General features: G+C 44.9%; 1 protein-coding gene across 2 annotated transcripts in view; it reads right to left on the reverse strand.

Moving 5' to 3' along the window:
• Positions 1 to 12,900, reverse strand: part of SNTG1 (syntrophin gamma 1) — a 419,742-nt gene that overhangs the window by 52,195 nt on the left and 354,647 nt on the right. For both annotated transcript variants that reach the window (XM_072151935.1, XM_072151933.1), the window contains one exon: positions 9,407 to 9,537. In XM_072151935.1, coding sequence (XP_072008036.1) covers positions 9,407 to 9,537 — 131 coding nt within the window. The remainder of the gene's footprint in view (positions 1 to 9,406; positions 9,538 to 12,900) is intronic.

The following is a 12,900-nucleotide window of genomic DNA, read 5'->3' on the forward strand; positions in this document are numbered from 1 at the left end:
CAGGGATTAATGTACTAATAAAAGTCTTAATACTTGTCAGATCCTGTGTGCAACATACTGGAATTGCTTAGAGGTTGCAACCACTTAAATTTTGAAAGTACTTGTGCATCAAAAATGAAATTCAGGCCTCACAATGATTTCAACAGCCTCATTCCATATCCCAAAGTGTTCAGTTTTTTAAACAGTACTGCATGCACCAGGAAATGTGACTTTTTCATGCCTTTAATGCCTAAATAATAGGGAAAAAGGCAGGATACTGTACATCAGCCAAATGTGTTAGTTCTAGAGAGCACATAAGTGTATAAGGGTTGCCTCCATATTGTGCAGATACAAAATATAACTCTAATGTAGGACGATTGGGCTTTGAGCAATACCTTTCAAATTATTTATTGGATATTGGATAGCATTAGAGATGAGCGAGCACTAAAATGCTCGGGTACTCGTTATTCGAGACGAACTTTTCCCGATGCTCGAGTGCTCGTCTCGAATAACGAGCCCCATTGAAGTCAATGGGAGACTCGAGCATTTTTCAAGGGGACCAAGGCTCTGCACAGGGAAGCTTGGCCAAACACCTGGGAACCTCAGAAAAGGATGGAAACACCACGGAAATGGACAGGAAACAGCAGGGGCAGCATGCATGGATGCCTCTGAGGCTGCTTAATCGCACCATTATGCCAAAATTATGGGCAACAGCATGGCCATGACAGAGTGACAGAATGAAGCTAGATAGCATCTAAAACATGCAATAATTGACCCTGACACTATAGGGGACGGCATGCAGAGGCAGCGGCAGGCTAGAGAGTGGCATGGCGACATACTCTAAATGGACTCAGGCTTCAAACCAATGGGTGGCAGAGAGGAACCAAAGGAGGTGAGCAAGAAGCGCTCAAATAATATCGGTACATGATAAAAGTTTGCCAGTATATTTTGTGGATTACACAGCAGGGTGGCGACAAAGTTAACATGGAAGCCATGAAAACAACCCAAAATTCTGCCTGACACAGCTCGTTTGATAAGGGGACCATGTATGGAGGCAGTGAACTAGTAGTAGATTAAAGGTGCTGCAGTTAAAACTATGTTAGTTGGATCTTGGCATGGAGCTGGCGCTCCGCTGCCAGGCGAGCTTTCGCCAATCCAAGCCCCTGTCTCTAGGCTACTCCCCAAACAGCACTTCTAAGAACCTTTTGTATAAGATCAAGTGTAGTAGCGTTCTTATAAGTTTAGGATATGGCGGGTGAGGGGAATGTAAACAGATGCGCAAGAAGCGCTGAAATAATATCGGTAAATGATAAAAGTTTGCAAGTATATTTTGTGGATTACACAGCAGGGTGGCGACAAAGTTAACAAGTTTGATGTGGAATGCCCTGTAATAGCTCTTGGGCGGTGTGCCTTTTATCGCCTAGGCTCAGCAGTTTGAGCACCGCCTGCTGTCGCTTAGCGACGGCACTGCTGCTGTGCCTAGAGCTACCGACTGATGGCGCCATGGCCACGGATGGTAATTCGGAGGAGGAGGAGGTGGAGGAGGGGTGGGAGGAGGAGGAGGTATACTAGACCTTTGAGACCTGGACCGAGGTAGGCCCCGCAATTCTCTGCGTCGGCAGTATATGACCAGCCCCAGGGTCAGACTCGGTCCCAGCCTGCACCAAGTTAAGTGTAGTAGCGTTCTTATAAGTTTGGGATATGGCGGGTGAGGGGAATGTAAACAGATGCGCAAGAAGCGCATGATGCGCATGGAGCTGGCGCTCCACTGCCAGGCGAGCTTTCGCCAATCCAAGCCCCTGTCTCTAGGCTACTCCCCAAACAGCACTTCTAAGAACCTTTTGTATAAGATCAAGTGTAGTAGCGTTCTTATAAGTTTAGGATATGCCAGGTGAGGGGAATGTAAACAGATGCGCAAGAAGCGCTGAAATAATATTGGTAAATGATAAAAGTTTGCCAGTATATTTTGTGGATAACACAGCAGGGTGGCGACAAAGTTAACAACTTTGATGTGGAATCCATGAAAACAACCCAAATTTCTGCCTGACACACCTCGTTTGATATGATGTATGGATCATACGATGTATGGAGGCAGCTATATGGACGACTTTTGGAGGTAGCAATGGAGACAACGTGTGGAGGCTGCTATGGAGACAATTTAATTTGGATAGTGCCTGTATGTGGCAGTCCAAAAAAGTTTTCAAACCAGAGGAGCAGGTAGGTGGCCCTCCAGAAAAATGAAATAGATTGAGTGCCTGTATGTGGTAGTCCAAAAAAGTTTTCAAACCAGAGGAGCGGGTAGGTGGCCCTCCAGAAAAATGAAATAGATTGAGTGCCTGTATGTGGCAGTCCAAAAAACTTTTCAAACCAGAGGAGCAGGTAGGTGGCCCTCCAGTAAAATGGAATAGATTGAGTGCCTGTATGTGGCAGTCCAAAAAACTTTTCAAACCAGAGGAGCGGGTAGGTGGCCCTCCAGAAAAATTGAATAGATTGAGTGCCTGTATGTGGCAGTCCAAAAAACTTTTCAAACCAGAGGAGCAGGTAGGTGGCCCTCCAGTAAAATGGAATAGATTGAGTGCCTGTATGTGGCAGTCCAAAAAAGTTTTCAAACCAGAGGAGCAGGTAGGTGGCCCTCCAGAAAAATTGAATAGATTGAGTGCCTGTATGTGGCACTCCCAAAAATTGTTTAAAACAGAGGACCGGGTAGGTGGCCCTCCAGAAAAATTGAATAGATTGAGTGCCTGTATGTGGCACTCCCAAAAATTGTTTAAAACAGAGGACCGGGTAGGTGGCCCTCCAGAAAAATTAAATGGATAAAGTACTATAGCTAGAGCCAGTGGGCCCTGTCAAAAAATAGCCAGTTTCCTCTACTTTACTGTACAAAGAGGAGGAGAAGGAGGAAAATGAGGAGGAGGAGGAGTGGATAAATTATTCAGGTTGAGCTTCCTTCACCTGGTGGAGATTGGAAATTATGAGAAATCCAGGCTTTATTCATCTTAATAAGCGTCAGCCTGTCAGCGCTGTCAGTCGACAGGCGTGTACGCTTATCGGTGATGATGCCACCAGCTGCACTGAAAACCCGCTCGGACAAGACGCTAGCGGCAGGGCAGGCAAGAACCTCCAAGGCGTACAGCGCCAGTTCGTGCCACATGTCCAGCTTTGAAACCCAGTAGTTGTAGGGAGCTGTGTGATCATTTAGGACGATGGTATGGTCAGCTACGTACTCCCTCACCATCTTTCTGTAAAGATCAGCCCTACTCTGCCGAGACTGGGGACAGGTGACAGTGTCTTGCTGGGGTGACATAAAGCTGGCAAAAGCCTTGTAAAGCGTACCCTTGCCAGTGCTGGACAAGCTGCCTGCTCGCCTACTCTCCCTTGCTACTTGTCCCGCAGAACTACGCACTCTGCCGCTAGCGCTGTCAGAAGGGAAATACTGTTTCAGCTTGTGAACCAGGGCCTGCTGGTATTCATGCATTCTCACACTCCTTTCCTCTCCAGGGATGAGAGTGGAAAGATTTTGCTTGTATCGTGGGTCCAGGAGAGTGAACACCCAGTAATCGGTGCTGGAATAAATTCTTTGAACGCGAGGGTCACGGGATAGGCAGCCTAGCATGAAATCTGCCATATGCGCCAGAGTACCAACGCGTAAGAATTCACTCCCCTCACTGGCCTGACTGTCCATTTCCTCCTCCTCCAACTCCTCCAACTCCTCTTCTTCTGCCCATACACGCTGAACAGTGAAGGACTCAACAATGGTCCCCTCTTGTGTCTCGCCAACATTCTCCTCCTCTTCCTCCTCATCCTCCTCCACCTCCACCTCCTCCGATATGCGCTGAGAAACAGACCTAAGGGTGCTTTTGCTATCAACAAGGGAATCTTCTTCCCCCGTCTCTTGTGACGAGCGCAAAGCTTCCGACTTCATGCTGATCAGAGAGTTTTTCAACAGGCCAAGCAGCGGGATGGTGAGGCTGATGATGGCGGCATCGCCACTGACCATCTGTGTTGACTCCTCAAAGTTACTCAGCACCTGACAGATATCAGACATCCACGTCCACTCCTCATTGTAGACTTGAGGAAGCTGACTGACCTGACTACCAGTTCTGGTGGAAGTTGACATCTGGCAGTCTACAATCGCTCGGCGCTGCTGGTAAACTCTGGATAACATGGTCAGTGTTGAATTCCACCTCGTGGGCACGTCGCACAACAGTCGGTGAGCGGGCAGTTGGAGGTGGCGCTGCGCTGCCCTGAGAGTGGCAGCATCTGTGCTGGACTTCCTGAAATGCGCACAGATGCGGCGCACCTTCGTGAGCAAATCAGACAGATTGGGGTATGTCTTGAGGAAACGCTGAACTATCAGATTTAACACATGGGCCAGGCATGAGTTGCAGAGCCGCCACCAGGTTACGGCCGTTGTCACACACAACCATGCCTGGCTTCAGGTTCAGCGGTGCCAGCCACAGATCAGTCTGCGCCGTGATGCCCTGTAATAGCTCTTGGGCGGTGTGCCTTTTATCGCCTAGGCTCAGCAGTTTGAGCACCGCCTGCTGTCGCTTAGCGATGGCACTGCTGCTGTGCCTAGAGCTACCGACTGATGGCGCCATGCCCTCGGATGGTAATTCGGAGGAGGAGGAGGTGGAGGAGGGGTGGGAGGAGAAGGAGGCATAGTAGGCCTGAAACACCTGGACCGAGGTAGGCCCCGCAATCCTCGGCGTCAGCAGTATATGACCAGCCGCAGGGTCAGACTCGGTCCCAGCCTCCACCAAGTTAACCCAATGTGCCGTCAGCGATATATAGTGGCCCTGCCCGGCAGCACTCGTCCACGTGTCCGTGGTCAGGTGGACCTTGTCAGAAACGGCGTTGGTCAGGGCACGGATGATGTTGTCTGACACGTGCTGGTGCAGGGCTGGGACGGCACATCGGGAAAAGTAGTGGCGGCTGGGGACCGAATACCGAGGGGCGGCCGCCGCCATGAGGTTACGAAAGGCCTCGGTCTCTACTAGCCTATAGGGCAGCATCTCCAGGCTAAGCAATCTGGAGATGTGGACATTAAGGGCTTGGGCGTGCGGGTGGGTTGCACTATATTTGCGTTTCCGCTCCAGCGTCTGGGGTATGGAGAGCTGAACGCTGGTGGATGCTGTGGAGGATCGTGGAGGCGACGATGGGGTTTTTGTGGCAGGGTCCTGGGCAGGGGGCTGACTATCAGCTGACACAGGGGAAGGAGCAGTGGTGTGCACGGCCGGAGGTGAACGGGCTTGTTGCCACTGAGTGGGGTGTTTAGCATTCATATGCCTGCGCATACTGGTGGTAGTTAAGCTAGTAGTGGTGGAACCCCTGCTGATCCTGGTTTGTGAAAATGTTGCACACCACAGTCCGTCGGTCATCCGGTGTTTCCTTAAAGAACCTCCAGACTTCTGAAAATCTAGCCCTCGCCGCAGGAGCCCTCGCCACGGGAGCTTCACTAGTTGACACATTTGGCGCTGATGCACCAGCTCTGGCCCTGCCTCTCCGTCTGGCCCCACCACTGCCTCTTCCAACCTGTTCTGGTCGAGGACTCTCCTCTGTCTCAGAAGCACTGTGTTCACCCGGCCTATCAACCCAGCTTGGGTCTGTCACCTCATCATCCTCCGATCCCTCAGTCTGCTCCCCCCTCGGACTTCCTGCCCTGACAACAACTTCCCCACTGTCTGACAACCGTGTCTCCTCATCGTCGGACACCTCTTTACACACTTCTTCCACTACGTCAAGAAGGTCATCATCACTCACAGACTGCGACTGGTGGAAAACCTGGGCATCGGAAAATTGCTCAGCAGCAACCGGACAAGTGGTTTGTGAGTGTGGGAAGGGTCCAGAAAACAGTTCCTCAGAGTATGCCGGTTCAAATGCCAAATTTTCCTGGGAGGGGGCAGACTGGGGGGGAGGAGGCTGAGGTGCAGGAGCTGGAGGAGTGCCGATTTCGGTGACATGGGTGGACTGCGTGGAAGACTGACTGGTGGACAAATTGCTCGAAGCATTGTCGGCAATCCACGACATCACCTGTTCGCACTGTTCTGGCCTCAACAGTGCTCTACCACGAGTACCAGTAACTTCAGACATGAACCTAGGGAGTGTAGCTCTGCGGCGTTCCCCTGCTCCCTCATAAGCAGGTGGTGTCTCACCCCGCCCGGGACCACGGCCTCTGACCCCTGCAGTAGTTGGACGCCCACGTCCCCGCCCTCGTCCTCTACCCCTAGCCCTCGGGTTAAACATTTTTAAAATGAGAGTTATAACTTTAATTTTTTTTTAACTTTTTTTTGTGTTTTTTTGTTTTTTTTGTGTTTTTTAGTTTTTAAAACCAAACGATGCTATCCTATTGCTATGGCTATTTTCTAGCCAAGTATGAAAGCACACTACTATGCCAGATGAGATGACGCTGAGTTATTAAAAAAATAAACGTAAAATAAAAAAGGAAATGGCAGACTGTGCCTAATTGAAATCCAACCCCTAATAAATTTTCCCACTTCGGTCTTTGCAATGGATATGTGCGTCACTAAGCGCAAAACACAGCGGTCGCAAGTCTCACTACAAATTGCTCACAATTTGCTAGTAGATGCACTGCAGCAAGTACAGCCACCAGCAGATCAACCAGAAATAAAATATATATAACGCTACTGTAGGCGTAAGTAAGCCGTTTGGATTCTCCTATGGCTATTTTCTAGCCAAGTATGAAAGCACACTACTATGCCAGATGAGATGACGCTGAGTTATTAAACAAAATAAACGTAAAATAAAAAAGGAAATGGCAGACTGTGCCTAATTGAAATCCAACCCCTAATAAATTTTCCCACTTCGGTCTTTGCAATGGATATGTGCGTCACTAAGCGCAAAACACAGCGGTCGCAAGTCTCACTACAAATTGCTCACAATTTGCTAGTAGATGCACTGCAGCAAGTACAGCCACCAGCAGATCAACCAGAAATAAAATATATATAGCGCTACTGTAGGCTTAAGTAAGCCGTTTGGATTCTCCTATGGCTATTTTCTAGCCAAGTATGAAAGCACACTACTATGCCAGATGAGATGACGCTGAGTTATTAAACAAAATAAACGTAAAATAAAAAAGGAAATGGCAGACTGTGCCTAATTGAAATCCAACCCCTAATAAATTTTCCCACTTCGGTCTTTGCAATGGATATGTGCGTCACTAAGTGCAAAACACAGCGGTCGCAAGTCTCACTACAAATTGCTCACAATTTGCTAGTAGATGCACTGCAGCAAGTACAGCCACCAGCAGATCAACCAGAAATCAAATATATATAACGCTACTGTAGGCGTAAGTAAGCCGTTTGGATTCTCCTATGGCTATTTTCTAGCCAAGTATGAAAGCACACTACTATGCCAGATGAGATGACGCTGAGTTATTAAACAAAATAAACGTAAAATAAAAAAGGAAATGGCAGACTGTGCCTAATTGAAATCAAACCCCTAATAAATTTTCCCACTTCGGTCTTTGCAATGGATATGTGCGTCACTAAGCGCAAAACACAGCGGTCGCAAGTCTCACTACAAATTGCTCACAATTTGCTAGTAGATGCACTGCAGCAAGTACAGCCACCAGCAGATCAACCAGAAATCAAATATATATAACGCTACTGTAGGCGTAAGTAAGCCGTTTGGATTCTCCTATGGCTATTTTCTAGCCAAGTATGAAAGCACACTACTATGCAAGATGAGATGACACTGAGTTATTAAAAAAATAAACGTAAAATAAAAAAGGAAATGGCAGACTGTGCCTAATTGAAATCCAACCCCTAATAAATTTTCCCACTTCGGTCTTTGCAATGGATATGTGCGTCACTAAGCGCAAAACACAGCGGTCGCAAGTCTCACTACAAATTGCTCACAATTTGCTAGTAGATGCACTGCAGCAAGTACAGCCACCAGCAGATCAACCAGAAATCAAATATATATAACGCTACTGTAGGCGTAAGTAAGCCGTTTGGATTCTCCTATGGCTACTTTCTAGCCAAGTATGAAAGCACACTGCTATGCCAGATGAGATGACACTGAGTTATTAAAAAAATAAACGTAAAATAAAAAGTAAATGGCAGACTGTGCCTAATTGAAATCAAACCCCTAATAAATTTTCCCACTTTGGTGTTTGAGGTGGATATGTGTGTCACTAAGAGCTAAACACAACGGTAGCAAGTCCCCCTGCAAATTCCTCACAATATGGTACTAGCTGCAAATAAAAAAAAAAAAGTATAACGTTATTGTAGCCCTAAAAAGGGCTGTTGGGTTCTTGGAGAATCACTCCTGCCTAACAGTAAGCTAATAGAACACCCTAACGCTTTCCCTGACCAGCAGCAGCTCTCTCCCTAGCGGCATCCAGACACAGAATGATCCGAGCAGCGCGGGCAGCGGCTAGTCTATCCCAGGGTCACCTGATCTGGCCAGCCAACCACTGCTATCGACGTGTAAGGGTACCACGTCATGCTGGGTGGAGTGCAGAGTCTCCTGGCTTGTGATTGGCTCTGTTTCTGGCCGCCCAAAAGCAAAACGGCGGGAGCTGCCATTTTCTCGAGCGGGCGAAGTATTCGTCCGAGCAACGAGCAGTTTCGAGTACGCTAATGCTCGACCAAGCATCAAGCTCGGACGAGCATGTTTGCTCATCTCTAGATAGCATGCTTCATTGGATTCTGTGTAATGAGGTTTTGTTCCCTAAAAGCATTGCTGCCTCAAAGATATAAAACAATGATTGGCACATTGGGCACTAAGCAGAAAACAGTAAACTGTTTGTCTGGTTATTACTTAGGAGTAGTGATGAGCGGAACCTGAGCCACAAAGACTAGGTTTCTACCAAAGTTTCATGGTTCAGCCCCCTGCAACAATAACAAACTGCAGTGTGCCGCCACTTTGGGCAGGATTTTCGCTCCCCGGTGAGCAACGATACTCCCTGAAATTGTGGTTTGCAGTGCTGCCAGCATGTTAGTGCCAGTGTGCATGCCCAAAGGACTTTAAATGCTGCTGGTGACTTTGCCAGCAGAATTTAAATTGTTAACTCTCACAATAGGTCCTGGCACCAATCACAGGCGTGACTGGTTGGATAACTGAGCAGAATTTTAACAGGTTCGCTCATCCCTACTCATAGACGCATCAGTTATCACATTTATATAAAACATGCAATTATTTTAATATATTCATACACCTTCTTCGGTCAGAATACAATCTAACCAGGTATAACATTTTTCTTTTATGAGTTTCATTGTTCCAGGGCTCATCAATAAAAATTTAAATCCAAATGATCTCTTGACAGTTTCAAAATTGGTTTTGCTATTGTAAACTATAAGCACTAGTACACATACATAATTATGTTATCAAGACAATATCACAGCATAATTTCCCAGGGTACTGGATCATACATTTAAATAAAGTTGAAGAAGTTTTTTACCTGCATAAATCTGTTCCAGTAATATGCTGTGATAGTCTTGAATGCAGCAACGGGATTAGTCGGAGATCACACCACCGTTTTTCCCATCGGAGGCCAGGTGATGCTGGCCACGAAGAACAAGATAGAGTATCCTATAAAATAAAGATTTTGAATTGGAAAAATATCTGGTTAACTTGTTAAAAATGTAATTACATACATATAAATATAGTATAGCAGACCTACAGCAGACCCATACTCTTTGCCATTAGAAAGTTCTATCTACAATGCATATTCATATCTACAGACCCTGTAGGTTGAGAAATCATGATATTACAATGAAAAGACAGAAAGTCTTTATAAAACAGTAAGATACCTACATGTGCAGTGCACCTTAGTTGTACAATGATGGGGTCTTAACCCCTTAACACTGAAGCCACTTTTCACCTTCCTGACACGGCCCATTTTTTAAAATCTGACATGTGTCACTATAAGTGGTTATAACTTTGGAACGCTTTAATATATCCAGTTGATTTTGAGATTGTTTTTTCGTGACACATTGTACTTCATGTTGGTCGAGAAATTTAATCAATATGTTTAGTATTTATTTATGAAATAAATGGAAATTTGCCAAAAATTTTGAAAAAAACAATGTTTTCAAAATTCTAAATTTTCTACTTTTTGGAAAGTTAGTCATATCACTAAAATAACTTGACAACTAACATTTTCCATATGTCTGCTTTAACTTGGCAACATTTTTCAAACATCTTTTCCTTTTTTTAGGATGCTAGGAGGCTTATAACTTTAGGTGCAATTTTTCAGATTTTCACGAAAATCATCAAAACCTACTTTTGGAGGGTCAGTTTAGTTAGAAGTGACTTTATAAGGCCTACATGACAGAAAACCCCCACAAATGACACCATTTTAGAAACTACACCCCTCAAAATATTCAAAACAACCTTTGGGAATTTTGTTAACCCTTTGAGCGTTTCATGAGGGTGAAAGATAAATGAAAGTGAAATTACAGAAATGTAATTTTATCTTACAATAGATTCATTGAACACTAAAATTTGCACCTTCACAATGGGTTAAAAAGGAAAATGCATTTTCAATGTTGAGGGCAATTCCTCTTGAGTATGCCAATACCCATTTTGTCACTGTACCCTGCTGTACGGACACAGGGGGGCACTTGGAATGGAAAGAGTGTTGTTTCGTTTTTGCAGGGCAAATATGGCTGAAAAAGTTTTCATGTGTCAGGATGCATTTGGAGAGCCATAATGGTACCAAAACAGAGGAAAGCCCCAACAAGAGACACAATTCTGGAAAGTACACCCCTTGGAGAGTTTAGCAAGGTGTAATTTGTGTATTTGCCCCAACAGCTGTTTGATTCAATTAGGCCCCAAAAGGGAAAAAAGGTGAAAATGTTCTCAAAAAAGTCACTTTTACCCCAACTTTTTGTAAGCCACAAGGGATAAAAGATGAAACAACCCCATAAATGTGTACAACTATTTCTCCTAAGCACAGAACTGCACCACTTTTGCATATAAAGTGTTGTATGGGTACGCAGTGAAGCTCAGAAGGGAAAGAGGGGCTTTGGCCTTTTAGAAGCCAGATTTGACAATCATCCTTTACAAGTGTCAGGATGCATTTGGAGAGCCCTAGTGGTACAAAAACAGAGGGGAACCCCAACAAATGTCACCATTTTGGAAAGTGCACCCTTTGGAGAATTTAGCAAGGTGTAATATGTGTATTTTCCCCCACAGGTGTTTGCTTCAATTAAGTCCCTAAAAGGAAAAAGATGAACATTTTCCCAAAAAAGGCTAATTTTTGTATCCCATAAGGCATTAAAGATGAAACAACCCCAAAAAATGTGTACTAGCATTTCTCCCGAGTATAAAATTGCTCCACACATGCAAATAAAATGTTGTATGGGTACGCAGTGAAGCTCAGAAGGGAAAGAGGGGCGTTGACCTTTTAGAAGCCAAATTTGACAATCATCCTTTACATGTGTCAGGATGCATTTAGAGAGCCGTAGTGGTACCAAAACAGAGCGGAACCCCAACAAGTGTCACCATTTTGGAAAGCACACCTCTTAGAGAATTTAGCAAGGTGTAATATGAGTATTTGTCCATAAAGGTGTTTGATTTAATTAGGGCTTAAATAGGACAAAGGTGAACATTTTCTTATAAAGGTCATTGTACCCCTAATTTATTATAGCCACAAGGGATAAAAAAAATGTAATAACCCCCCAAAATGTGTAAACCTATTTCTCTCAAGTGTAGAAGTACCTCACATGTGTATATAAAATGTTGTATGGGCGCACAGTAAAAGGAAAAGGGGAGGTTTGCCTTTTAGAAGCCAAATTTGACAGAAATGTTTGACATGCATTTGGAGAACCCTAGTGGTATAAAACAGATAAGAATCCGAAAAGTGACCCTAATTTTTGAACGCACACCCCTTAAAGAATTTTGCTATGTGTAATATATGTATTTGCCCCTACAGGTGAATGATCCAATTAGGCCCTAAACATTAAAAAGGTGAAAATTTTCCTATAAATGTCACTTTACTCCTAATTTTTGTAAGCCACAAGGGATAATATATTAAATAACCCCAAAAAAGGTGTAAAACTATTTCTCCCGAGTGTAGAAGTACCCCACATGTGCATATAAAATGCTTTATGGGCGCACAGTAGACGAAAAGAGGGATGTTTGTCTTTTAGAGGCTAAATTTTACAGAAATCCTTCACATGTGTCAGGATACATTTGGAGAGCTGTAGTGGTACCAAAGCAGAGGAAAACCCGAAAAGTGACCCTAATTGTTGAATGCACACCCCTTGGGGAATATAGCAAGTGTATTATGTGGTGTAGTGTAATACACGTGGTGAAATGAGCATTTTGAACATATAGTTGGTTTCCAAATATGATGTGCAATGGAGTCCAAGATGCAAATTGTAATTATTTCTGGAAAGTTCAGTGCCCGTTATGTGGCGCCCCTTATGAAATAATGGAGGGGTATAGGGAGCAACGTGACCCTCCAGTTGTTACAATTATTCATTTTACTGAATTCACAACAGGTTGGGCGTGAATTGTGAATGTATTGCGTATAAGGAGGTGGAATATACCAAGGGACCAACTAAACTTTTGTCACACTTGGAGTTGTCGCAGGTCTCTTAGTATATAGTGTCCATCCTAACTCCTCTTTTGGAACAGACTCTTTATTGAGTCTTACCTTTAGAAGCAGCAGAATTTACCGGGAAAATGCTGCCCTGGCAAAATACAGGAACATCTAAACCAGAGGTACTGGGGCCCCGTCCTTCTTGTCCCAATATTAGTTTCCTAATATCTTCCTCTTGAAAACGGAGAAATGATACGGCAGGACCTGCACATCGGAACAGCGTAAGAGTTGTACAGCATAATCTGTACAATGTGCACGGCCAGCACTTTTGTACCATATCTTCGTTTTTCGTAGGGAAATTATCGCCAAGTGTTGCTCTTATTCACCCTAGCGATGCCCATTGT

The sequence above is a fragment of the Engystomops pustulosus genome, chromosome 5 (genome assembly GCF_040894005.1).
Source record: "Engystomops pustulosus chromosome 5, aEngPut4.maternal, whole genome shotgun sequence".
NCBI classification, from domain to species: Eukaryota; Metazoa; Chordata; class Amphibia; order Anura; family Leptodactylidae; genus Engystomops; species Engystomops pustulosus.